The sequence below is a fragment of the Anabrus simplex genome, chromosome 6 (genome assembly GCF_040414725.1).
Source record: "Anabrus simplex isolate iqAnaSimp1 chromosome 6, ASM4041472v1, whole genome shotgun sequence".
NCBI lineage: Eukaryota > Metazoa > Arthropoda > Insecta > Orthoptera > Tettigoniidae > Anabrus > Anabrus simplex.
In genome coordinates this window covers 133,696,708-133,723,912 of record NC_090270.1, presented here as the reverse complement: position 1 = coordinate 133,723,912, position 27,205 = coordinate 133,696,708, and the positions used below count along the sequence as shown (strand labels likewise).

General features: G+C 39.6%; 2 protein-coding genes across 3 annotated transcripts in view; one reads left to right on the top strand and one right to left on the bottom strand.

Annotated features, from left to right (window-relative positions):
- LOC136876197 (lon protease homolog 2, peroxisomal) overlaps nucleotides 1-15,746 on the bottom strand; it is a 212,228-nt gene extending 196,482 nt beyond the window's left edge. The window contains exons 1-3 of one of the 2 annotated variants that reach the window (XM_067149940.2): nucleotides 12,794-12,946; nucleotides 9,376-9,531; nucleotides 7,321-7,444 (exon numbers count right to left, since the gene is read on the bottom strand). Coding sequence is in view for 1 of the 2 variants with exons in the window: in XM_067149939.2 (XP_067006040.1) it covers nucleotides 15,295-15,398 (104 nt within the window). In the remaining variant the exon portion in view is untranslated. Of the gene's footprint in view, nucleotides 1-7,320; nucleotides 7,445-9,375; nucleotides 9,532-12,793; nucleotides 12,947-15,294 lie in introns of those variants that run through there. The other variant, XM_067149939.2, reaches the window with a different exon arrangement.
- Nucleotides 15,747-23,037: 7,291 nt separating this feature from the next.
- Mettl3 (methyltransferase like 3) overlaps nucleotides 23,038-27,205 on the top strand; it is a 144,217-nt gene continuing 140,049 nt past the window's right edge. Inside the window, exons 1-2 of the mRNA XM_067149938.2 lie at nucleotides 23,038-23,426; nucleotides 23,566-23,655. Of these exons, the coding sequence (XP_067006039.2) occupies nucleotides 23,300-23,426; nucleotides 23,566-23,655 (217 nt within the window). The 5' untranslated portion in view covers nucleotides 23,038-23,299. The remainder of the gene's footprint in view (nucleotides 23,427-23,565; nucleotides 23,656-27,205) is intronic.

Below are 27,205 nucleotides of genomic sequence, written 5' to 3'. Positions count from 1 at the left end.
GCTCTGTAAGGATGTGTACCACGATAAAATGACCGCTTCAAGTACATACTGGGGGGCCTTCTCCATTCAATAAGTATGAGAGCATTGCTATACCATGGGCGATCGAAAGACGACATAACACCCAAGTTTCTCCCCGAGAAACCCGACAGGAAGTCTTCCATACCTCCGTACTTCCCTTTATCATTCTCAGCTTATCTGGAAGAGAGGTGGCCTGCTACTCCATCTCCAAATGAGACATAACCAATTTTCTCAACTGAGAATGCATATCACTGGCAGGAACCTTGTAAGGCAATGGGGGCAATTTGACCACCTCCTTGGCAGCCCTATTGACCACAACTCGTTTCTTGCTACACCTATGTGGTTCTAGTGTTAACATTCCAACAGCAAACCAGCAGGTCCTGGATCTGCTGCCCCAGGGACCAAGGAAAATGTGCATCAATCGATTGTAACTTAAGGAGTTGGTACAAAGCAAAAAGTGCCAACATTCATTGAACAGCGCGTACCGCAGAGCTTCAAGGATAGCATAGAGCTCTGCTGTGCACACATTACAGGTTTCCGGTAGAGAAAAAAGAAACCTCTTCTTAACAACAATGAACGCACAGCCTACTTTCACTTCTGTTCTTGAAACATCCGTGTGAACAACTACAGAATCCAGATACCGGCCAACAATGGACAGGAAGAGCCTCCCATAAATGGAGCGGTCTGTGTTCTCTTTTGGGTCAGTGTGCAGATGCAGGATTATTTAAGGTCATCGTATTAACCATAGAGTTAGTAAATAATATATTAGGGGCAGCAATGGTGCTGCAGCCGCGTGCGAAGTTGAGCGAGCACGCTGCTTGGCAAAAGCTGGATTGTTTGACACTGTCACTACTGGAGCTTCCGATATGTTGAAGTATATACTTCTCTGAAGGAAAATGCCAGTTTCCTACGCGGCTTATAGCTGCATAGAGAGGTTCATAAAGGGCAATGGTGTATCATTTCATAGGTATGTTTCCTTGAAATTCATTTAAGGGCGTATAAAATAATATTTTGCATGACACTTATTGTCATGTGAATTGGCCTACTTGGGCTGACTTTGCGACAGATTCCCCTGTCGCCATGAATGAGATTCTTTGGATCTTACCTAGAAGACTGAAATTAATGTTTTAGGAAATATAAGGGATGACATTTTCCTTTTACTGAATGGCCATGCCTTTGAAAGCAAATATCCAGAAAAATCATGCGCATGATACCGAGCAAACGGCTGCATGCTCTATTGGGGAAAAATATCTAATTCCGTCCGTGGGAACTTAGAATTTCCTTTCGGAATTGCTAGGCGGGCAATAATTCCATTGTGGAGATTTATCTCCCATATGCAGTTATGAGACTGTGCCTCTTATAATGGGCTTCTGATAAGTTCACCTGCATACACCCCAGCGTCAGTTGGTAGGGTCTGACACATCCCACTCTGACGAGTCTAGTGTCAGACCTAAGATGAAACGCTGGCTGATAGAGCAAAGCGCCTGAAAAAAGCCTTACATCAGACCTATCTGTGTAGGTGCAACCTAAAGCAAATTGGTACAAAAAGAAAATACAGAAAGATGTGCATGATAGCCTGGAATTGTGCTCTGTTTTTCACTTTTTGTGTGTGTTTATAGTATTAAAAGCTACTGAACATGTTTTCAGTGTATACAGTTTATTGCTTTCCTTTCATACAATACATGTAACAGTCCCCATTCATACCCTGCCAAATGTTACAATTTAGAGACTAGATGTTGGTGAACATCTGAGTCCTTTACTTTTGTCAATATTATTATTCCTTTAATGTCATATAGGACTATATACAAGCATAATAAATTATTGACTGAGCAAGTTGGCCATGCAGTTAGGGCCGCGCAACTGTAAGCTTGCTTTCGGGAAATAGTCGGCAGCCCCGAAAGTGGTTTTCCGTGGTTTTCCATTTTCACACCAAGGACGCTTCCATCCCCCGCCTAGCCCTTTCCTATCCCATCATGGCCATAAAGCCTATTTGTGTCGGTGCGATGTAAAGCAAACTGTAAAGAATATTGGAAGTATTTTTTTCAGATCTCTTCAATCATATATTTTACCACTCTGCCTTTCCATTACGGGAAATCATTTTACAAGTTAAAATCTTAAAGCAAATCATACATTTCAGGAAAAGCTAAATAAAAAACTCCATAAAAGGCTGAAACCACAACCAAGTGTCATATTTCCACTTGTAATCACATTTAGAAAACATCGACAACAATATTAAAAATATTGTCTTTACGTCCCACCAACTACACATACGCGGTTTTCGGAGATGATGAGGTGTCGGAATTTTTTCTCACGGGGAGTTCTTTCTTTCTTGTTTTCTTTTTTTGCTATTTGCTTGACGTCGCACCGACACAGATATGTCTTACAGCGACAATGGGATAGGAAAGGCCTAGGAATTGGAAGGAAGCGGCCGTGGCCTTGATTAAGGTACAGCCCCGGCATTTGCCTGGTGTGAAAATGGGAAACCACGGAAAACCATCTTCAGGGCTGCCGACAGTGGGGCTCGAACCCACTATCTCCCGATTACTGGATACTGGCCGCACTTAAGCGGGGAGTTCTTTCATGTGCCAGTAAATCTATCTACAAGAGGCTGACATATCTGAACACCTTCAGGTATCACCGGACTGAGCCAGGCTTGAACCTACCAACTTGGCCTCAGAAATCCAGCGTCTAAACTGGCAATGACAATATTTTGTCTACTTTACCCCAAAATCTCGCCAACGCTTTTAGACCTAAAAACTCGCTCATCCGCTTTGTACAACAGAGAGGACATTTTCGGTCGTTGGGCAGAATTATACCAAAGTCCTGGTCATTTACACAAAAACTAGTGAAATATACATGCCCTCCTCCTAAACGTATGTTGTTAAAACACATAATATGAACAGCAAATTGATTTTGGGTTACTTAACTGCACCTGAACACCATCGTCTTTTTTTTTTCCACACATTTAGTCCTGCATTTATGTTTTTTGGGCTTTCTTTATTTACTGAGTGAGCTTTTTGCCAAACAGCTGCGATTTCAACATGCTCCACTCACTACAGTAATTCTCTTGCAGACAGTGGCGCCGCTGTTACCTCTAGTGTATTATTTACTAACTCTATGGTATTAACCAAGGAGGTACCCTACTTGGTCGTCTGACAAGACAAGGAACTGAAGGTACATCAAACAATCTGTGACTGCTATCCAAGTGCATACCAACCGGCTGTGTTGCTCGTGGATAAGCAGCGTACAGCCGATGGTTTCCGCTGTGGAATATTCATGGATAGTTTGGGTGAAGTGGCATGTCACAAATTTAAAGTATAGGACAATAGGAAGTGTTGGCGCCTCAGGTGTATAGGCAGCACACCAGATTCATAAAGCAAGCTAGCAATGGGGTTTGAACGAAATGCTTCCATTGCCAACCGAACTCTGCTATGGTGAATGGTATTCAGTTTCACAAGGACGCTTTGCCTTGCTGATCCATATGCTGCACTGCTTTAGTCTAACCTGGATAAAATATGTGCTCCATAAAATTGTAGGAGCACTGTATGGTCTGCCCCCTCAAGTAGTGCCTCTGAGAAACTTCAAAATACTCAGCTTCTTAGTGCATTTAGCTTTTAACACACGTGTGGTTCCCATAATTTTCTATCGAAAAGGGGCCCAAGAAATCAGTAAGTGTCAACTATAGAAAGTGCGACATCCCCTAAATAAAGCTCAGGATGGGGGTCAAGAGTGCACTTCCGGCAGAACTGAACAACAGAGGTCTTTGCAACTGAAAACCACAAAAGCCATTGTCAATGGTCCATTGTTCCACTATTCTGCTGTAATTGTCACTCTGCGATTGCCATACTTTGTGAGCTATATAGTACTGAAAAATAGTCTACATATAGTGATGGTATTACAGCTGAAACAGCAGCAGCGATAATGCTGTTTATGGTAATCATGAACAGAGTGACACTGAGAACCGATCCCTGTGGGACTCCATCTTCCGTAACATGATATTGCAAACATGCCCTCCCTACTCGGATACGGAACAGATGGAGGAACAAAAAACTACAATAAGAATCAGCAGGTTACCTCGGAATCTCCAATAATGCAAGACAGAAAGGATACCATATCACCAGGTGGTGTCATAGGCCTTTTCTAAGTCAAAGGAAACGGCCAGTAAATGCTGTTTTTGGAGAAATGCTTCCTGGATATAATTCTCCAGATGTACCGAACGATCAGTGGTAGAGCGGATGTTTCGAAAACCACACTGATACTCGGACAAAAGTCATCTTTTCTCCACACAGCACACGAGTCAGCGATTCACCATCCTCTCAAATAGTTTTCACAGCTGGTTAGTGAGACAATAAATATATATGCAGTATACATATATTAAATGGAATAACTAGCTGGAAAATTTACAAAACCAACCTACTTTTTATTAGACTTCAATGAGGCAATTGTTTACAAATATACTATCTGCGTCTCACAAGAAGTTGCTGGAGCTTGTAGGTACGGCACGAGTAACAGATACTACACTAAGCCACAAACACGAGTCTTGATTAGCAGTGCGAGCTCTTTGAAGGAGATGTGCGTTCATTATGCAGAACTTACAGTAAATGTGTAACTAAAGCACAATTGCGCTACCAGTTTGATACTTCACAGCAGCATCTTAGTTCACAAGAATCACCGGGGACAGAACCGATGTTGCTTGTCAAGCCTTAAGACTTGAGATTAGCGCATGTGTAGCAGCCATGCTTGCTCTCCACACCCCTTAACCCGCATGCACGCAACTTTTCATCAGACGATCATAGTACTAGGCTATACTTTTAGAACTGTGATACACAGTAACGTACAAGTATATTATCCCGTCAAAGCCCTATGTCACCTAACAGTGATATCTAATATTAAAAACATTTCCTTCTCATCAGGCTGCTTGAACTTCCTTGCCTGTTTGAAGCTTTAAAAAACAAAGGTCTTTTGGTATGAAATGGACCACTGCTGGACTCGCAGCCTACACTGGTCGGTCAACTGTTACTTGAATAGAACAGGTAGCAGACTGGATTGCAGTGGAGAAATAACTACAAACCATACGGTGTGGAAAACGCTCATATCTTTAGTAATAAAGGTGATATGTTTGCTAGTATAATGTTCTAATACAAGCATACTTTATTGCCATGAAAAGGCAAGGTGTAATCTGCGAGTGACACTGGTCACATAAAGTAGATCTTATTGCCCAGTTTCAGTTATGAGTAGCGTCTAATATATACTTCATTTATTCTCTTTCTTTTCAGTCTGCTAAAATGTTTGTAATTTTCCTCTGGCAATTTATGGATTAGAAAAGTCGTGATGAAACAACCACTGATGGTGATGACAATCATCTTCCTAGTAGGATGTTGAGGTCAACACTGGAAATAAATGTGACATCACCAGACGATGGTACGTCGATACCTTGCAACAAAGTGCAGCAGACACCTGGTGTTTCTTGCGGTAGGACCAATAAGCCAGTATCTTCTAAGAACATCCAATATGGTATGGCCAGCTACTAAGAAGCATTTTGTTTCCCAGTAGTAAAAGGTGGTAATTATTGTTTTATGAAGAAGTACAACTGTGCAACCAACCTTCATAACAACAATAATAATATTAATATTATAACATCGTGGCCATAAGTTTTATGTCTCACAACTACTTTTTGATGGGTTTTAGACACACTGCGGTGCCCAAATTCTGTCCCACAGGAGTTTTACATGGCATTAAATCTACTGAAATGAGGCTGTCATAGTTGAGCACCTTCAAATACCACCAGACTGAGCCACGATCGAACCTGCCAATTTAGGGTCAGAAGGCCAGCACCTCAACCATCTGAGTCACTCAGCCCAGCCCTCTATTATTTTTTTTTTGGTATTGGCTTCACGTCGCACCGACACAGATAGGTCTTATGGCGACGATGGGACAGGGAAGGGCTAGGAGTGGGAAGGAAGCGGCTGTGGCCTTAATTAAGGTACAGCCCCAGCATTTGCCTGGTGTGAAAATGGTAAACCACGGAAAACCATTTTCAGGACTGCCGACAGTGGGGTTCGAACCTACTATCTCCCGAATACTGGATACTGGCCGCACTTAAGCGACTGCAGCTATCGAGCTCAGTCCAGCCCTCTATTAACATGTCAGAAGGAAAATGGACGAGGTCTGAAGCCAGGACTCCACTGGCAGTATTTTACTGCTTCTACGAGCAGTATTTTACTGCACATTTTTTGCCGGAAAACAGGGTGGCTACATTTACTGTGTTTTCAAAACAACAGCTACACTGCAGTAAAGCCAGCGCTCCACTGGCAGTAACTTACTGCTTCTACGAGCAGTATTGTATACACTGTGGAGTGAAGTGGAAGTGCATTGCAAGCCAATAAAAATGTGATATTGTCAATATATTATAACTGTTCATTTATGCTATATGTTATATCATAAAAATGACAAGACTGACCTTTTTTGTAACTGTTATTTTGTGTTTCTTGATGGTAGTTAGAGAAGATTGCATCAGAAAAAATTATGGATACATCCGCTACTAACTAATAGAAAGAATGAAGGAATGTTTTTCACTTTACACCACAAACTTAGAAAGTACCCTGAAAAGTTTTTTGAGTATTATCGGATGTCTGAAATGTCGTTTGACTACCTTTTGTCAGTTGTATTTGGCAGTATTAAGAAGAAAAATACTGAGTTAAGAGAATGTACAGGAGTTGAAGGAAAGCTATCTGTTACAGTAAGGTAAGTTTATTTATAATTTATAAATCAATAGATACAAGATTAAAGAAAAAATATCCAGCTTTGCTGATATTTAACAGTATTTGGTTATATACATTAAAAGAAGTGACCTTTCATAAATCACAATTGATGGAAGGAGAGCACAGAATTGTCTGAACTTAAAACACCGTCAATGTCAGCTGGAGAAAGCACAGTATCACTTCCTGGAGACAAAACTGATTGGTTAGTTGACTGCAATGGAGATGTAATGAACATGGGGTTCAAATTTCTTTCAGGTAAAATCGGCTGCATTGAACCTTGTGAAGTTGAGGGAAGGTTTCTTACTGCATGATAAGCAGAAGGCTGGCTTACATGTGGTAGGTTGACTAAGTTTTTGCCATCGGAGAGAGAACTTTGCAGTAACTGCACGACTTGAATTTCGAAAGCCAATGACGCAGAAGGATTTAACGCTTTCATTTTGGGCAGAAGTGATAGTAAAAATGATTTATCCGCGTCATTGTCTTCTGACGGCATTTGAGGTTGATTAGTTGATTGGTTCTTTAACAAGTTGATCAGTTGTACCTCAAAACTCTCCTTTTCGGCACGTGCGAGTCTTGGCATTATTGTGGGTACTGAGTTATCTTCCGGATCTTGCTCGCCATTGTCATTTCTTTCGGCATTATTTCCTTCCCCTGACCCAGTGGTCCTAGAAGAATAAGGACAACACCTTAGTAAATAATGAAAAGAAATATATAAAAGAATGTGTTTTCTCAATACATTTTTGCAAACAGTGAATATTTAAGATAAACTTAAATATTATAAACAAGAGGTCCGCCTATTCAATAAAATTTATATAATTAATTACACTGAGCGGCACGAAAAACGCAACACTTCAATTTCTTTCATAAACTGAAATATATTCTATTCTAAATTCTAAATTTATGACACTTTTATGACACTAATCCACCATCTTATGATGGAATATTGTGGTACGGTCCCATCTAATGGTCTAACAATGAAAAGAAAAGACGATTATAAACAAATTGAACAAATTAAGCGAGAGATGCACATTTCAAGGAAATTTTGAGTAAGCTCATAAAGGTAACGCACTCTGTTTTAATGTTACACACTTTCACTTCACAGACCTCGGAGACTATCTCGGGGACCTCTGTTCGCATCTTCAAAAGCATATATTGCCACCTCTTGCAGCAATGACGGCATTCAACCTTTCAGGCATGCTCCTGATTAATGCGGTAATGTTCTGTTGAGGAATCATCTCCCATTCCTCCAGGAGGGTGTTCCGTAGGTCCTGTAGGGTCTCTGGATAGCGCTGACGGACTCTTCTCCCCAGCTTGTCCCAAACATGCTCAATGGGATTCAAATCGGGGCTTCGAGCAGGTCAAACCATACATTAATCTCTGTTTCATCCAAGAACTGTTGCACAATTCTCGCAACATGTGGGCGTGCATTATCGTGCATTATTGTAAAACCATCACCAATAAACGGAGCGAAAGACACAACATGCTCCAGAAGGATTTCCTCCGCATACCAATGTGCGGTAAGGCTCCCATACTCCACGAAGACTAAATCCGTCCTTGCAGCTGTATTGATTCCTGCCCACACCATCACAAAATCACCATGAAAAGGCGTCCTGGATGAGAATGTGCAAGGGGAATACCTTTCCCCTGGCCTTCTCCAGACCCTCTCTCTTCGGTCAGGTGATCGGAGGCCAAATCGCGACTCGTAGGTGAACAACAATTGATCCCATTGTTGTACTGTCCAGCCAAGATGTTCCCTTGCAAAACGCAGTCGAGCTGTGCGATGCTCTCTGGTGAGTTCCGGTCCTGAAGCAGCTCTTCTGGACTGAAGTTTGGCTTCTTCCAGTCTTCTTCGAACGGTTCTCTCACTAACATTGACCCCTTGAACTTGGTGGAGTCAATTTCGTGCTTCAATAGCGGTGGTGTGACGGTTGCGGAGAACTTGAAGTTGTAAGAAGCGGTCATCTTTCTCCGATGTTGCTCTTCTCGGGCCTGATCCTGGTCTCCTTGCAAAGCCTCCAGTTTCCCTGTACCTTCGTACGGTTCTGGAAATGGTAGAAGGTGTAGTACTCAACACTTCTGCAACGTAATGCATGCTGCGACCATCTTCCACCAAAGCAACAGCTTTCGCAGCTTGTTCAGGGCTTAACGGCATGTTTACTCCAGAAAGCTGATTAAGAAAATCACAGAAAGATCCTACAAACACGTGTGATTGTAAGGGGAACAATTAAAGGTACAACAATAAGTGCTACAAGAGCTGGAAAATATTGGCTCACATCCAGCGATGTGTTTTCCAGGTTGCGCGTGAAAAAATAATTGAGGCTAGTGCAATAAGCAATCAACATTTCATTGTTTACTCGCAAAGCAATGCCAATAGCATACCCCATCTAAAAACAATGGTTGAAGTGCTTCACTTCGATTAAATAGATAATTATACATCATTTATTGAGTGTTGCATTTTTCGTGCCGCTCAGTGTATAATATTTAAGTTTACCTTAAATATTCACTATTTGATATATAGTCAATACGGGATTATTATTATCAGAAATGAAGCTGTTAAAGCTTGTTACATGTAAAATACATTTTTGCAGACAGTTACCTCCGATTTTCAATTATGGGAAGAAGAAATGACATCTGTTGATGATAAACATAAGGCTTTCTCTTAGAAGCACCACTCCCACTTTTCAATACCTGGGTTTTCAAGGATCTGAAATAAGTATCCTTCATGGTTTTCCATTTTTTTAAACTTCTTTACCTAAAAAGAATCAAACAAACAAGTACAATAATAAATATACACCAAGTTGCAGTAATTTTGACAAATGTAAGTTTACAAAGAACCACTGAAAAGATACTGGGATTGCCCAAAATTCTTTAAAGCATGTCCTGATAGGAATTATCAAAGATTTTTCAGTATCACGTATCATCATGATCATCTCTACTTCAACTGAATCTATGAAATATCAAGGCTTCCAATTTTAACATTTTTATTAGTAGGAATTTTGTGTATTTCCAATGTCCTTAACCCGCGAAGACTGGCGCACGGGTGTTTTTGACCCGAGACTTAAATATTAGCCTATAATTCTGATTGGGTCACCCCTCGTTTCCTGTCGCCTTCAGTACCTACCTTCCTGACCTTGGACTAAATTCTGGAAAGTTCACGTTATAGCTTTGTCGTACCCCGAGTTATTAGTGTGTTATTCTCTGGCGGGTTAGATTTACCCAAGGCGCCAGTCCTCGCGTGACTTTTTGATCAAATCAGTGCTTATTTTGATAGCTGTGTCGATGGATTGGAATAAGAAAACGTTTAAGACAACTAATTGATGAAGTATTTAAAGAAGATGAAGAGGAGGAAGGAATCGGTGGACAGGCAAGTGAAAGTGAAGATGACTGTGTGTCAGAAAGTGAGCTTAGCAAAATATTTGCTGAACAATCATCGGCTTGCTTTAGTCGGAACGATACGTAAGAATAAAAGAGAAATTCCTCTTAGTTTTGTACAACACAGAAACAGACCACACTATTCAAGTAAATTTGCATTTGATAATCAAGTGACTCTAGTATCACATGTTCCGAGGAAAGGAAAGACCGTGCTGCTTCTATCAACAAAGCAGCATGACGCAGCCATTGATGGAGAAACCGGTGACAAATAGAAGCCGGAGATGAATACATTTTACAACCGCACAAAGTCTGGCGTTGATGTTATTAACGAGCTTTGTACAACGTACAACGTTGTACATGTGAGTAAATGCTGGCCACTAATGGTATTTTGTGCCATGCTGAATGTAGCTGGCATAAATACTCTCATTGTCTACCAATCAAAGGGACCTGATAAGGTAGTTAGACGAGCTTTTCTCACGCAACTGTCTCAAGAAATGGTCCACGAACACATGAAAAGCCCAGCCGTAATGGAGAACTTTCTTCGTTCACTGATGTCGAACATAGCTGGATATGTAGGCTAAGAAAGGCCGAACAAGATGTGGGTACTGCCCTTCCATTGCTGACAGGAAGACGAAAACAGAGTGCAACAATTGTGGAATAATGATTTCTCTGCTAGTTGCTTTACGTCGCACCGACACAGATAGGTCTTACGGCGACGATGGGACAGGAAAGGGCTAGGAGTGGGAAGGAAGTGGCCATGGCCTTAATTAAGGTACAGCCCCAGCATTTGCCTGGTGTGAAAATGGGAAACCACGGAAAACCATTTTCAGGGCTGCCGACAGTGGGGCTCGAACCCACTATCTCCCGATTACTGGATACTGGCCGCACTTAAGCGACTGCAGCTATCCAGCTCGGTAAGAATAATGATTTGTGATCAATACACCACTCCCATGTGTCTCCAGTGTACGGGTATCGCTACCAGCCAGCATGAATAGAAGGGAAGATTTCGGACAGCCATGAATTCTTGAAGAATACAGGTAACGATTTGTGAGTGACTGAAAACGTTTATTGAGACTTGTGTTATACATTAATGTGAACATTTCTTTGAATTGTTGATCCTAAGTGGCTGAAATTGAAGATAAATACTTTCCTGCCAATATTAAGGCCCATTTTACAATTCATTAAATTATTGTAATTATTTTGTATGTTATATTGAATACATGTTAAAAAAATCACATTAAACGATTTAGAATAGTTCATTAGAACAGTCCAGGTGCAAATTTATTTTGTACGTAGTGCACGATGGCTAAAAATAGATTTTAAAAATCCGGGTCAAATACACCCATACGCCAGTCTTCGCGCTATATTTTTTCGCACCAGTCCTCAAGGGTTAAGTAAGCTCTTGTTCTATGTTCTATGTTTGGGAAAGTAATCTTTTCAATTATTTTAGCATGGGAAAGAAATTACTATTTTGTTTCAGGACCCCTGTGGTCACTCATTTTGTATGATCTGATGTCATTTCCTTGGATAAATAAAATAACAGTGTTTAATTACTTTCAGATATCTGGCTTCAGAATGTTCCTTTCGATCACTGCACTTCCAATACTGCATGGGCCGTAAAACAATATGGAACATTGTTAAAGACACATGTGAAGCTTTATGAAACAACCAACAGAAGAGGACTGGATTAAAACAGAACATAAGTTCAAAACAAAGGCTAATTTTCCACATTGCTTAGGCGCAATCAATGGTACGCATATTCGCCTCGTGAAACTAGCATTAATTGGAAGCAATTTTTTTCATTACAAAAGTTATTTTTCGATGGTGTTAATGGCTGTGGCAGATGCAGAACACTGCTTTTCTTACATATATGTCAGATCTTACGGAAGGTTTAATGACTCAAATGTGCTGAAATCCACAACTTTCGGGCAACAATTGTACTTGGGTAATTTAAATATACCTAAGCCAAGATAAATATCAAGTAATTCAGTAGTCCCTTGCCCTTTTGTTTTTGTGGCTGATGAAGCTTTTGCGCTAAGCACAAATATTGAGACCATTTCCTAAAAGATCACTTACTGCAGAAAAGAGGATTTTTAATTACAGACACTCTAGAGCCAGACGTTATGCAGAGTGTGCATTTGGGATCATGTCTGATAAATAGAAAATTTTACATCATCCTTTGGATGCTGACATTGAATTTGCTGATTGTATGGTAAAAGCGGGCTGTATTCTACATAACTTTTAGACGAAGAGATGGATACAATTTGGAAGAAAGTTTGACTTGTGAAATGGAAAGTATACTCGCACAATATCTGAGAGCTACAACACATGGTATTAAAATAAGGGACACGTTTATGAATTACTTTTGTTCTGATGAGGGATCAGTTCCTTGGCAAAACAAGTATCCCTAAGTTAAAGATTATAGAAACATAAACATAAATGGAAACACTGTTACTTTAGGACTATATATTAAAATTGTGGTGTTAAGGTTGAAATGAAGAAAAATAAAATACTGTAGTATAATTTGTAGATCTAACGATCACATTTTAATACAAAGTAAAGTGTAATGTTAAAGAATTTACCGTATGTAATTAGTTAGTATATTCTTAAGAATAGTATGTAATGTTCTCTTATTTACTTACCTATTTCATTTTGTTGCTTGTCATCCAATGTCTGGTACAATTCACCGATGGTGGCCTCAGTGACTTTCTTCCAGGCTTCAATTTTTGCACTCCTATTTTTATAATTGTCATTCGCAAGGTTATAGAGAACAGGATATTTTTCAACTTCCATTATTGTTAATTCACCATGAACCTCCATTGCAACAAGCAAATACAGCTAAACACAACACAACACAACACAATAGAAGAGGACCGCAGTGTCCAACAGCGAAGTTCGCAGTAAAATACTGCCAGTGAAGCCAGAGCACAGACAGGAAATTACTGCAGGTAAATGGAACCCGTCCTATTTCTCGGCAGTGCGACCTTGAAACAGCTGCTGCCATTCGTACTGCCACAGTAAAATACTGCCCTTGTAGCCACATTGAGTACAAAGCAAGCTTCCCATTTTAAAGCAGTAAAAAACTGACAGTGGAGCCCTGGCCTGACACTTCAAAGAATGAAGGTATAAGCAAAATAAAGGATAGAGCCACAAAGAGCGTGAAAATGAAAAACTCCTTAAGCCTCACAAACCTAATACTGTGAAGGTCAGAAGAGGACAAGAGTTGACCAAGAGAGGTTGGACATGAAAGATGAAAGTGAGGAGCTTGACACACGTGGAAGCAATGCCAGACAACTATAGGAACCATGATCGCCAAACCACACTCCCAAATTAAGAGCCTCATGCAACAAGCAGGAAATGCCTTGCATGTATTCTACTGCCCCCACCAATGGAGCGATCGGAAGGAGGTAATGTGAAAGGGAGAACTTTCAAAATATGATAGACTGCAACAGTCTTCAGTTCAGTGTTCTGAGTTACTGTCTAGTGATAAATCAATTAATGTCCAAGTTATACGCTGTGCAGAGGTACCTATACTATATAGACATATATTCAGATGATACAAGGGTTTATACTGCTATACCATTGTTGATCAGTGCAAAACGTACAAATTTTTTTTCAAGCAAAACCAGATGTAAACGAAGACTTTATTTCCAACAGTTCAAGAAGAAATAATTTGCAGAAATTCATCAGTATTTGCAAATTTATGATAATTTGAACCTCCCCCTAAATGACAAATTTGACAAGATAAAAGAATACCTACTTCAAAATTATAAATCAAAACTTTGACCACCAATTTGAAAAAACCCAATCAAACCATCTTGTAGTGGATAAAACAATGGTTCCCTATTACAACTATTACAGTACCAAGCAACATATCCATGGAACACCGTTCAGTTCAGCTACATACTAGGGCCTATGTAACTTGCAACACGACTTGGTTACTTCATAGCCTTCGCACTGCACCAAGGAGTTAAATAAGCTTGGCTTCCCGAAGTCCGAGTATAGGTGAGAAGTAGTTGTCCTCAAAACTGAAAGTAGGCTACCAGCATGTCGCGCACCATACAACCTCTATAACTTTCTCAAGCGTTCAATTTCTTCGTGAACATGGTGTTAAAGGAATCATCTGTGATGACCAACTGGGGAACTGTGATTTAGAGAAAGTCAAACAGATGAAAATATAAATTCATGAAACTATCTCATTCAGAGCAACAGACATTGTGTCTCTCCAATAACAAAAGCAGACCGAGTTGGGTTTAATGAAGGCAAGCACAGAAAAATTCAGGTGGACTGTTCATTTGTCTTCAAGTACAAAAAATACATGGAAGGGGTCAACATATCTGATGAAAATACCTATTCACTTCGTGTTAGCTCTCGTAGCAAGAAATGGTGATTTTTACCTTTTGCATTTGACTTGGACGCAGCACGCCAGTATACTGGTAGGCCCTAGTTATTAAACAGAATGGCAGGTACAGCAAGGGGACTTGGCATACTGCAATTCCCAATGAAATATTGTGCATGTGTACTGCATAAAAGCTTCCATACAGGAATCCAGCCAGAGGTTCAGTCTCATCAAGGATACCCGTCAAAGTGAAACTACGTGGAAATTCTGATACACATGGACAGAAACTGTACTCAAAGGATGTGTGCTCAGTGACATCAGCGCACAAGAATTTTGTCTACAAGCATAGAATGGGACTACATGTTCAGTGCTGGTTCAATTACCATAGACAAGTGAGTGAACTAAAAAATTCCTGTGAGTTCACAGTTCACTTACTAGGAACGAAACAGCCCACGTCTTACCAGCTCAGTCATTTCATTGACCAATGCCACCGACAAGCAAGAACCCTTAAGCACTACATGTTCTGTGGAGCATCTTTCCTGTGCATTAAGAGCTTTTTTTCTTCAGCCTACTGGATGCAACATAATTTCATACAAAGTACATTGATTTATTTCGTACAATGTGTCTCGACTTTGACGGGTTGAAGAAATCTCAACAATGCATATCAGAAGTCAATTTATACAAATTTATACAGACAGAATTAGTTTGCGGTAGGCCAACAGATGAACTTCAAGCGTGATCAATGTGAACAAATTAGTTGTACTCCCTACAGGTTTGAAAGGCGAAAAAAGAAGCATATCTCACCTCGAAGTGCGTGTGACAGGAATCCGCATTGTCGCACTGGGCAACAATACGTCGTCTTCGATGACGATTAAAGGAAGCTTCTTAGGTATCGCTACCGTTGACATCTTTTAGGCAATTCCGACACCAGCGGATACAATAAAAATTCTTCAAGTTCTCCTGAAATACCTAACTTACAAACTTCTAACCTTTCTGAACATAAAATGGTAATATATTTTCATCATCAGCAAATAAGATAAGAAACAATGTTGCCAATAATATGAAGCTATTAAGTAACAAAAGTAATCCTCTCCTGTTTCGTAGTAGCAAGCTGTCTTGTTGTATTTAATTTATAATACAATGTCACAACAAACACAAAACGTTGTAGTAAGACGAAACCACACTTTCCTTACTGCACGCGAGCTACCCGACTTCAAAACAACGTGCAACGAAGCAAAGAACTGCACAAAAGCAATATCATTCTTCTACGACAAGAGAGGTACTTCTTCTTCTTCTTCTTCTTAGGTAATGATTGTTTTCTTTCTTCTTCTCCTACTTGATATTGATTGGGCTAATCTTATTTTGCCCATTAAGGTAGCTTTTATAATTTGATATACCTGAAATAAAAGTCATATAAGTACTGTAAGCCGGCTTTACATATACGAGTAGGAAACACGTTTACATTTATGGTGCTTACTCGTATAAGAGTACCGTTTCCAATATGGCTCCAAGCAGATGAAAACGTCTTACAATGGCTGGTATCTTGCTGTTGTGTTTTAAAACAAGACAACAGAATGAGCGAAAAAAGTCAGGAGCTTTTTGGGTTAAAGAATCCTTGAAGAAAAGACCCGTTTTTGGAATACAGGAACATTTATTAGCTGATTTATTAAACGAGGGAGGAGATGGTTATAGAGACTTCTTAAGGATGAATTTTAGTACATTTGAAATGTTGTACCTTTTGGTAAGTGGACGAAATGACTTTTATAATACCGGTACCGATATGCTAAATACTGGCATATTATTAGTAATTAATTTTTTCTAGGTTGCCCCTCATATCCCCAAAGAAAACACTCAGATGAGAAGTTGTATCAATTCTTAGCTGAACTGGCAGTGACTCAGATTTTTAGCTACTGGAGATAGCTTCAAATCATTAGAATTCTTGACGCGTGTATCAGCCTCAACTTTTTCCTTGTTCATTCCAAAAGTTGTTGATTTTCTTTTTAACTAGATCCGTAGTTATGTTTAACTTCATAGGCCTTATATCTCGCATTGATGTCCCGATATTGAGAACACTTAACATTCCACAGGCACTCCGCTCTGTAGTATAAATTAATGAACTCCTCCAGATTTTCACGAGACATCCTGCAGTATTTAGTCTCCGCCATTTTTAAAACAGTCTAACTCGGATGCAAGTCGGAAGCCTCTCTACTTTGATTGCTATTCGTATACGAGCTACGAGTACGTAAGAGTTATCGTTTACATTTACGATTTCTTATCCGAGTCAGTCCGAGTAGCCTTACTCGTAAATGTAAAGCCGGCTTTAAGGTAGCTTTTATAATTTGATATACTTGAAATAAAAGTCATATAAGTACTGTAAGACTGCTGTTCAAGAAGGAGAGTATTCACATTAGGAGTTCACCAGAACAAGAATCACAGTTTCTTCTACAACACTGTTCACACAAATTTATGTAAAGCACCACCTCGTAAAGTTGTGTTACATTAATGTTTTTTTTCGGGCACTCTGATGCTCTGCTCGACATTTTAATAATTTAATTTCGTGTGGCTATTTCTAGCCGAATGCAGCCCTTGTAAGGTAGACCCTCCGATGAGGGTGGGAGGCATCTGCCATGTGTAGGTAACTGCGTGTTGTGGTGGATAGGGTTATGTGTGGTATGTGAGTTGCAGGGATGTTAAATAACAAACGCTGACCATCCAGCCAACGAGTTGCTCGACATACAAGACTATAAGGATTAATACCCATTAAGACAGGACCGAATCGACATATAATGGATACAACAAGTATAGGAAAAACTCTAGTGGGATAGATGCTAGAGGGAAAATATCAAAACATGGTGAGGCGATGAAGCATTACCAGTACAAGGAGAATTACGGAGCGACGAAGAAGGAATGAAACGACGAGCTATACATGACCGGTATCTGTAAAACAATTGAAAGAAGATCGAGGACCAAATCAGTGGAAATGTTCTACGTAGCGTCAAAGTGACTGCAGACAAAGGGATTTATGAAAAAAAAATATATGACATAAGGCAACCTTTTTTTTCTGTGTCATATTGGTAGCAGGGATCTTATCAAAACGATAATCTGAGCTTGGTCAATAAAACAATCAATTACATTAATGATGGACCTAGAAGGTTGATGTAGCAAAAATGATATACTGGTTGGAAAAGGAATGCATAATTGTGGTAACTTTTGCAAATGTTTTTGCGAGGGACATCAAAAAATTTACAGTAAAAAAATATGATTTGCATCACTCGCAACCTCACCGCATAAGGCCGGTCTCCGCTGATTAACATTTAACAACAACATGTTAGATGTTAAAAGTGTTAAATGTTAACTGGTGACACCATCAACATGTTAAATGTTGAATACTGTTTCATTTAACATTGTGTCCACACTTAATAAACATGTTAAACTTGACTTTATTTCTTTATATATAGGCTCTAAGTAGTTCATCATAACAATGTGTGGTAATACATTTAGGTGGTGTCTAGTATTTTCAAATAAGGACAACGGACTCAGATGAAGAGAATTTGGCACTTTGTTATTGCCACTGTTGCTTCTTGTTATGACTTAGAAATGCAGTTTTATTAGAAACAATTCCTGGCTTCATCCTCCTCATTGCTTCAAAAGCAAACCACTTTGAAGTATAAACTTCGTCCGCTCCCGCACCCGACTTTTGATTTTTTTGCAGTACTCGACTGTATTGGGAGCTGAGGGACGCTAAGTTTTTTAACATGTTAAAAGTGTTAACCTCACATACTGAGTTAACATGCAAAGTCAAATGGAAGACACAATCACGATATACATGTCAATTGTAACATATTAAATTTAACATGTTGGTGTTAAATGTTAATCAGTGGAGACCGGCATTTATAGACACGAAGCGGATGTTTGGAGATGAAATTTGTGTTTATATTGTGTGAGTGCGTGATTAAATCTTAATCTGATAATATTTGTTACATGGCGACGAGTATAATCCTCTGTGAAATACCAAAGTTTAGTGCACACAGAGGATTGAAGTTCCTAATAATAATTATCGTCATTTGTGTTTGGAAGTGGATTGGCAAAAATCATTCCATTGATTATTGCTATCTTCTTTTAGTAAATCACTAAACGGGTGGGCGATGTCAAATACTACAGCTGTATCTAAGGCCGCTTATTTGGCCAAGTGATCTAAAGTAGTATTATCGAAAATACCTTTATGCCCAGGAATCCAAACTAATGTAATATATTGCCCAGCCATTTCCAGGTCATAAATTTTTTTTAACATTATACACATACCATTTGAGAGATGTATTAAAATAAATTAACGACTGGAGGGCCCTCATCGAGTCAGTATAAATAGTATTCTTTCTGTCATGGGAATCGTTAATAAATAAGAGAGCCTGCCGAACAGCAAAAATTTCTGCTGTAAAAATAGACAGTGTAGATGGTAATGAAAATTATTTTGAAGATTGCAAGTTGGGGAAAGTAAATGGCAGATTATACTCCTGTCCTAGTTTTAGATCCGTCAGTATAAATGTCAAGTACAATATCAAAATTGGATAATCGAAGGCGCTTAATAGTTGCCATGGCAGTTTGATGCGTAGTTATACAGTTATTGAAGGAATTTATAGAAGGGATAATGATTTGCGGTTTGTAATATATTGAGTGGAAATGCCAGATGGGGCAGGGTGAAAATTTGCTTATATGCCGTAACCAAGGCGGGCTGTGACATAGTTCCCTTGATATATTGTTAGAAATGTTCATATAAGAGCTGGATTTTGGGGATGATCACACTTCGCGCCATGGACATTTTCTTTAGTAGGTATTTTTTTGCTGGTAGCAATCTTCGTATATGTAATGGTTGCTCGCCAGCTTCTACTAGTCACCCATTTGTTGGAGTTGTTTTTAGGACACCCAGACTAGGGCGGAAGACACTATATTGGATAAGATCTAAGGCTCGTAGCTGGGTCCCAGAAGAAGTGTCAAAAAGATGAGCGCCGTAAACTAATCGCGGCCAAACCATAGCTTTGGGTCTGCTCTTCTTTGCCGCCGAAAAACTGATTTAAGAATATTTACGTACATAGTTGGTTTGTTGTTTTAGCTTCCGAAAATGAGGTTTCCAAGAATATTTATGATCAATAAGCACCGGTATCCCTAAATAACGATGAACGTTGCGAATAGGAATTGCAAAAGAATCCATCATATTACGGGAGGTATCATACTGCATGTGATGTGTAAAGATCATGGCTGAAAATTTATCAGGGGAAAGTTGAAAACCGTTACCAAAAACCAGGCATTAACCTCTCTCAAGGTGGTCATTATATTGTGCAAACATATATCTATGTTTGCATGGCTGGTGTAAATAAGTATATCATCTGCAAAGGTGATGATTCAAGCTGTCCTGGTAACCAAATGTTCCAAAGTCCTGTAAGTATAATGCAAGAAATAGACCACTCAATATATCCCCTTGAGGGAGGCCTTGCGAAGTAGACCTAGTGTGCATGGGGTGGCTGGGAGCTTTCATCCATAATTGGCGATCAATTAATAAATTGCTCGCTAGATATAGGAAGTCATGGGGAATTTGTCAGTACGCTTTTTAAGAGTGAAATAATTTTGTGGTGTTAAGGCACGACGATATACGTTAAAAAGATGCTTTCTCATCACAAGCGGTTGGTGGCATTGATTATCCCACCAATGTATTTTAGCTACGGTATGAACAAATTAGGTATAGTCACTAATAAAAGATGATGCATATCTAAATATTGTTTTATAAGGGCCATTAATTGGAGATGTGTTAGCGGTGCAGCCCCATGATGTTGCATGTGTGTCAAAATATAATTATGAAAGATATGGGGGTTAAAATTTTTTAGTGTTCGATGGAAGGATTTGTACGTTTGACACACCTGAATCCGATTAAGTTTACTGACTCCGACTGTGAGAAAAATGGGCAAATGATCACTCAGGTGTGCGTCCTTGATGGTTTTCCAGGTCATTTTACGAGCTAATGATATACTACACAAGGATAAGTCTACTGCACTTCGAGAAACTCCCGGAGCAGTTAACCTAGTGGGTGATCCATCATTCAAAATTAATGTGTGATGCTCTTAGGCAGCATGAAGTATGTTGTTACCATTTGAGAAGTCTACATCACAACCCCAGGAGGTATGGTGAGAATTTAAGTCACCTGCTATAATTAACAATGGGTACCCTGCAAATTGGTGAAGAAGCGTAGTCCACTGCAGTGTGGTTATATAAAGGTCAGATGGACACTTTATTTATTTATTTATTTATTTATTTATTTATTTATTTATTTATTTATTTATTTATTTATTTACTGTGCTTCAGACAGGTGCACACCTAATGATGTGAAACACGTATACATATACTATTACATTAGATAAAAACAAATATTAAATTAAAATTATAATGCCTCTTATAAAAGTCCTTCTAAAATAAAGTCATAAATGAAATAAAAATACACTTTTCTTCAGTAATATAATATTACAAATATTCAGTTACATATGCACATAGTATAACAAGGTATTTAAAATAGTACAATTAAAATGATTACGAACTGCTTTAAAGCTGCATTAGTGCTGTAATTATACATGATGGTAGTGATGTTATTGAAGACAATAATGATGATGAGGTAGAAGGTATAACCAGAAACTAGAAAGATAACTAAATTTATGAGCTTAACAATAGGAGTCAGCAAAGTGGGATTTTAACTTAGAACAGAAAACAATTAAGTAATTTGTTTACATTGTTTTTCTATGCATGTGTATGTAGTTGCAAATATATCTAGTCTGTACTCATTGCCATATTTATTAAATATTTTCATTGAATTTAACACTGGCGAATTACTATGTTGCTGGGTTCTTGATCTAGAACAGTAGAAAGTAACATGTTTTGGGCGTGTAGATGGATTAGGGACAGACAAGTTGAACAGAGAGAGCAAGTTATAGCTACTAATGCGATTGTAAAATAATTTGTAGACAAATACAAGAACTGCAATTACTCGCCCTTTTGCTAAGGACTTGCAGCAAAGTTGTTTCATTGAATAGTAGAAACGTTCTGAGGATTGGATTCGGTCTTGGCAAGACCGTAGATGGTCTTGATTAGAGTCGGTCTTGGTATGGCAGACGTAGTTCATTTTGTGACCGATTTCCCACAACAAATACAGTAGAGACAATACACGACACTTACGGATTTCGCCTTGCTAAAATGGGAGACAATTCGACGGTGGCGCTCCTAGTGACTTGACCTGAACAAATCGCGCTAAATTCAAATATCAATGGAAATATATATACGGAAATGGATAAATAAATTACGTCTAGAAAGAAAGTGGTATTGAGATATTAACTTCGAAGTTGCTAAAGCAATTCTGGATAAATGAATGAAGAATTATTTAAAAGGTTATTATTCAAAGACTGAAATTAGACATATAAACAAGGTGTGAAATGGACTGCTGTGAAATGGCTTGATCTTTCATTTATGCATTACTTTTTTAGCTTTAGCATACCTGCCTGAAATCTTACGGTTGGATTTGTCTTTTTTCCTCATTTAAAAACAATGTATCATCACATTAAGACATTTGTCAATAAAAATATCGGCACATTCCTTACACATATGATGCAATGAATTAACATTTAATAGCTGGACAATTTTCCTCTTAACATGAAGTCCACTAACAGAAAGAAAATCTATAAAATCCCGGCTTTAATCTGAGAAGAGGGATAAAAGAAATAAAAGTTTGAAAATGTTGTCGATAGTGATGCTTTGAGGAATATTTACGTACAATTAGAGTAAAAATGTAACATACCCTTGGCTGTGTAGTCGAGGATTTTTAAAGTCGCTGGCCTGGAAATGATCTGAACAGATCTTATAATTCTTATACAAGCGTAACGTCCCTTCTTTTTGTACACTTTATCCAAATCGCTTCTGTGACATTTCACAACCCACAGATCACACCTACAACAACACATCAGTATTGAAGGTTAACTGCTGCACTATACAATAAAATATGCGTATTATATTTTAAGCCCGTTAAAACATGGGTCGAGCAGGTCATAAGATTATGAAGTACTATAAAAATCTCTGTCACTGGAAGAATATATATATGCAAACACAATATTACTTACATGTTCTTGTCACGAGGGAACCTGAAGAACGAGCGCACATTTTTCTCTACTACGTAATTACTGCAGCACGTACCTTTCCCCTCATGTTGAGAGGAGATATCAAGGAATGACACACGCTACTATTTAATTACGTCAACTCATTGAAAACGCATAAATAACACCAAAAACTTCACACAAAAATACACGTGCTCTTATGACAGAATCAGAACCGTTCAGGTCTATCCGCTAGAGTGAGCTCCAATAGCTGTCCCTCGATATCTCGCTCAGTGTCGTGTACTGTCTCTACTGTATTTGGCCACAATCGTTGAATCGCTGGGTCGCTTATCGACTATCGAATTGAATGTTGTGTTTTGTTGTGGTTTTGTGTTTGTGTTGTTTCAGTTTTGTTATTATAGCATGGTGTGGATGTTTGATTGTAATGAAGAACTGTTCTGATGCGTACCGTGATATTTTAAAAAACTTGGCTCGTTTTGAATAAACGTAGTCTTGTTTTTAATGACGGCTGATTTGTAAAACATTATAAGTGTAATTTCGAATTTGCTGACTTTCGTAACCTTTGAGGTTATATTGAAATGGTATGAATAGCCTACAGTAGTCTACGGTTGGTCTGATTTTAAACATTTATTTTTGTTCACTAGTTCTGTTACTTTTACTGAATAAACATGTCAGATGCTTGGGAAGAAATACAGGCTATTAAGAGCAAAAGAAACAGTTTACGAGAAAAGCTGCAGAAGAGAAAAAAGGAACGGCAAGATATACTGAATCAGTCCGGTGGAACTTTGGGGTCTGGTGAGTGGATTGATATTAAAATTTTGGGATAAGCCAAAAATTTTATGTGATTTGATTGTAAATCAACAGTTGTGCCTTTTTATTTACTCTGGAAATTATCATGGTACGTAATTTACCAGTATTATGTTATGAATTCTAGATGCTGCATTACCTCCATCATTGAAGACTAAAGTCTTAGCTACAGAGAGTAGTTCTACAAGTGTGCCTTCCCCGGTTTCCCAGGTTACAGGTTAGTTACACATTGGGCCTACGAATGTTTATATATTGTCTGAAGTGGCTGAGTATTAAAAGAAGTGGGGATGAAAATCATGCAAAAATGATGTGTATTGATACTTGAAGTAGATGAGAGAAGAGATACTTCCTTTATGCCTGCCAGGGACCTTCCAATCTGCCCCAAGAGGTATTCTTATCTATAGAAAAATTAAGACCAATACCTTGTCAGTCCACCGAGCTCGATAGCTGCAGTTGCTTAAGTGCAGCCAGTATTCGGGAGATAGTGGGTTCGAACCCCACGGTTGGCAGCCCTGAAGATGGTTTTCCGTGGTTTCCCATTTTTACACTAGGCATATGCTGGGGCTGTACCTTAATTAAGGCCAAAGCCGCTTCCTTCCCACTCCTAGCCCTTCCCTGTCCCATCGTCGCCATAAGACCTATCTGTGTCGATGCGACGTAAAGCAACTAGCAAAAAAAACCTATATCAGTCTCTAAATTGCTGCCATTTCCTGTGTTCCTATTGGCTGCTGGGCACCTAAGTGTGACCCCACCGCTACCACATTCTGTGAAAATAATGAAAGTGACATGCCATTGAATGTGCTGGATATAGTTGCAGCATCTGCAACATAACTCTCCAGTAGTCTTTATCCTTAACTGATGGTCTAGTCACAGCCCATTATTTTCACAGGGGATAGTAGAGGACTGTGAGCCATTTCACAGGTTTAATTTGGGGGGTTAATGCTCTTTGATCCTGTTTATCCCCCTCCAGGCCCAGTGGTCTTGTCACTATCCAGACCTAAGCAATCTAGCCCTGTGGTCTTGTTACTAATAAGACTTAACAAATCCAGACCAATGGTCTTGTTGTTAAATGGACGTAACCTATCCATACCAATGTTCTTTTCTGTAGCCGGACGTATGTAGTATTCTGGTTATGTTCTTGTCACTAGCCTGACCAAAGTTCCTTAGATGGCTGCCTTGTGTAGCATTCTGTGACATCATGTGAGCCATGCCATTCCATGTTCCTTTTTGCAAACTAGTTAGTAAAGTTTTACCAATTACTCTAAGTTGGCCCAATACTGTGCTACTCGCAGAGACTCATCCAAATCATAGGTTTAATCGTACTGAATACAGGTTACTCATAGAGACTCATTCGAATCATAGGTTTAATTGTACTGAATACAGGTTACAGGAGCCAGTGGGCACTGATTAAGCATACTGTCTGGGTTTCTACGCATGTACATAGTGCAGTATAGTTATTGCCCAGATATCCCCATTTCTGTCAATTTCCTTTGCATCTTCCCACTCCATTTCAAAGTCTGTTATGGGCTTTCCATTCACACTCTTGGTCTGGAGGGATTGTTCTTCCGGTTGTAACCATGAAGACAGCCTCATAGTTTGGGGGCCCCTTCACAGTTCTATTTTGTATTCTTTCTGAGCTTTATTATAAGTTAAATAATGGTCCCTCATGCTAGTTGTTAGATGTACCACCTGCAGCATATTTATAGTGCTGCGGCATGCCAGAGCGTGAAATTATTTCTGCTTACTCTTTAATAAATGCTCCACCTGGTCGTGTTTCATGTTAGCCATTGACCAAAATTGTTTAGAATTTTTTCTTGTGCAGTAGTTGGTAACTAACTAGTTTTATTTATTTCTTGGAATGACAACATACACTTAAGAAAATCGAAATTGCAACACCATGAAGGTATTGGTCGTTTGTGTTGAATTTCAAGATATGGAACGATGCCATATAGGTATGAAAAAGTGCCAACTATTACGGATTGTCCGTAACTATTACGGATTTCACCTCATGATTACGGAATTACGGTCAAAGGAGACATTATTACGGAAAATGACATTATCACGAAAAAATAATTTTCTACGGAAAAAGAGAAAAGAAGGAAAAATGTTCAATCCTTCGAGCCTTTCTCCTAAACCATCCTCGAGCCTTTCTCCTAAATCATCCTCGTTTCAATGCTTGTTTCGATACTTATTCATTCGTGACTTCCTTTTGCTAACCATAAGCGTTGTAACATTCATTGTGAATGAAGGAGTTCAGGCGCTGCTCTTCTCCACTATAAATCCTTCAGTAATGTTGTATTTGATGTGTTAAGTGTGCCTGACAGTTGACAGAAAGATTGAGAAAGAAGTGAGGCCTGCATTAAGCACATCTGCACTGGAATCGCTTATGGTTCAGAAGACGAAAATGTTATCACAGTGGGAAGGATGCTTCAAGAACAAGTACATTGAAAAGCAACTGCTGCGTGTGAAAGAAGCGATAAGGAATGAGCAGCATTTAAAGTAACATTTTATGTAATAATCCTTGCAGTGTAGCCTATGGAGTTCTACCTGTTTTATCAAAGAACTTTCAGGTTGTTTTGCAAATTTTATTGTGTAATATGATATATTTTTGAATAGGTTGCTAGAGGGAAGGGCAAAAGGGGTGTCATTATCGAGAAGGAAGGAGCATGATTTGGACTGGACTCAAAATTTTTCTCGGGGGCGGGGGGCAATTACTGATAATCCACTTCAAAGGTTGGCACCTCTGGGTATGTAAACAATCAAAGTTTCAGACCCATTGGATTGTTGCTATAGGTCTCCCCACGTGATTGGTCGCGGAGGAATCAACTCCAGTATACGGACTCTGGTGTAGCGTAGTTGACTTGCAGTCTGTGCAATGAAGTGTTCCCCGTCAAACATGCCTGGACAACAGAGAAGAGCGTGCTATCAACAACTGTCGCTGTTTGAGAGGGCTCGGATAATTGGAGTGTGTGAGGCTGGATTATCGCTAAGGACTGTCGCTGCACGTGTTGGCAGACAGGCATCTACGGTACAATGTGTATGGCAGCAGTGGTCAAATGAAGGTACCCACACTCGTAGACCTGGCACAGGCCCAGCGCGATGGACAACTGTGAGAGAGGATCGCCGCATCATTCGGATGGCCCGGATGGAACCCCATGCAACAGCAGCGCAAATTCGAGCAGCTGTGGCACCCCACGATACACAACAAACAGTTGGTAATCACCTGTGTGCAGCTGGCTTACTAGTCCGTGTCCCTGCAGAAGGTGTTCCATTGACCCCACAACAGCGACATGTAAGGCTGGCCTGGTGTCGAGAAAGATCGACGTGGGTCAACGAATGACATAGTGTCGTCTTTAATGATGATGTCTTGCCCGCAGTGATCGCCGGAATCGTGTGCGCTGACGTACCGGGGAGAGGGGCCGCCCAGATCTTATTGTCGAGAGGCACACAGGGCCAACACCAAGCATTGTGGTCTGGGGAGCTATCGGCTTTAATGTGAAATCACACTTAGTGGTTGTTTTGGGCACTATGACTGCTCGACAGTACGTTGATAGGGTACTCAATCCAGTGATTGTCCCTATGATGGCGAACATTGCTAATGGGATGTTTCAGCAGGACAATGCCCGGGTTCACACTGCACGCTCTCCAGAAAAGCTCTGCACAACATCACAGCCTTAGAATGGCCCGCCAGATTCCCGGACCTCAGTCCTATTGAGCATGTGAGGGACATAATGGGTCAACAACTGGCCAACCGTCCTCAGCCACCC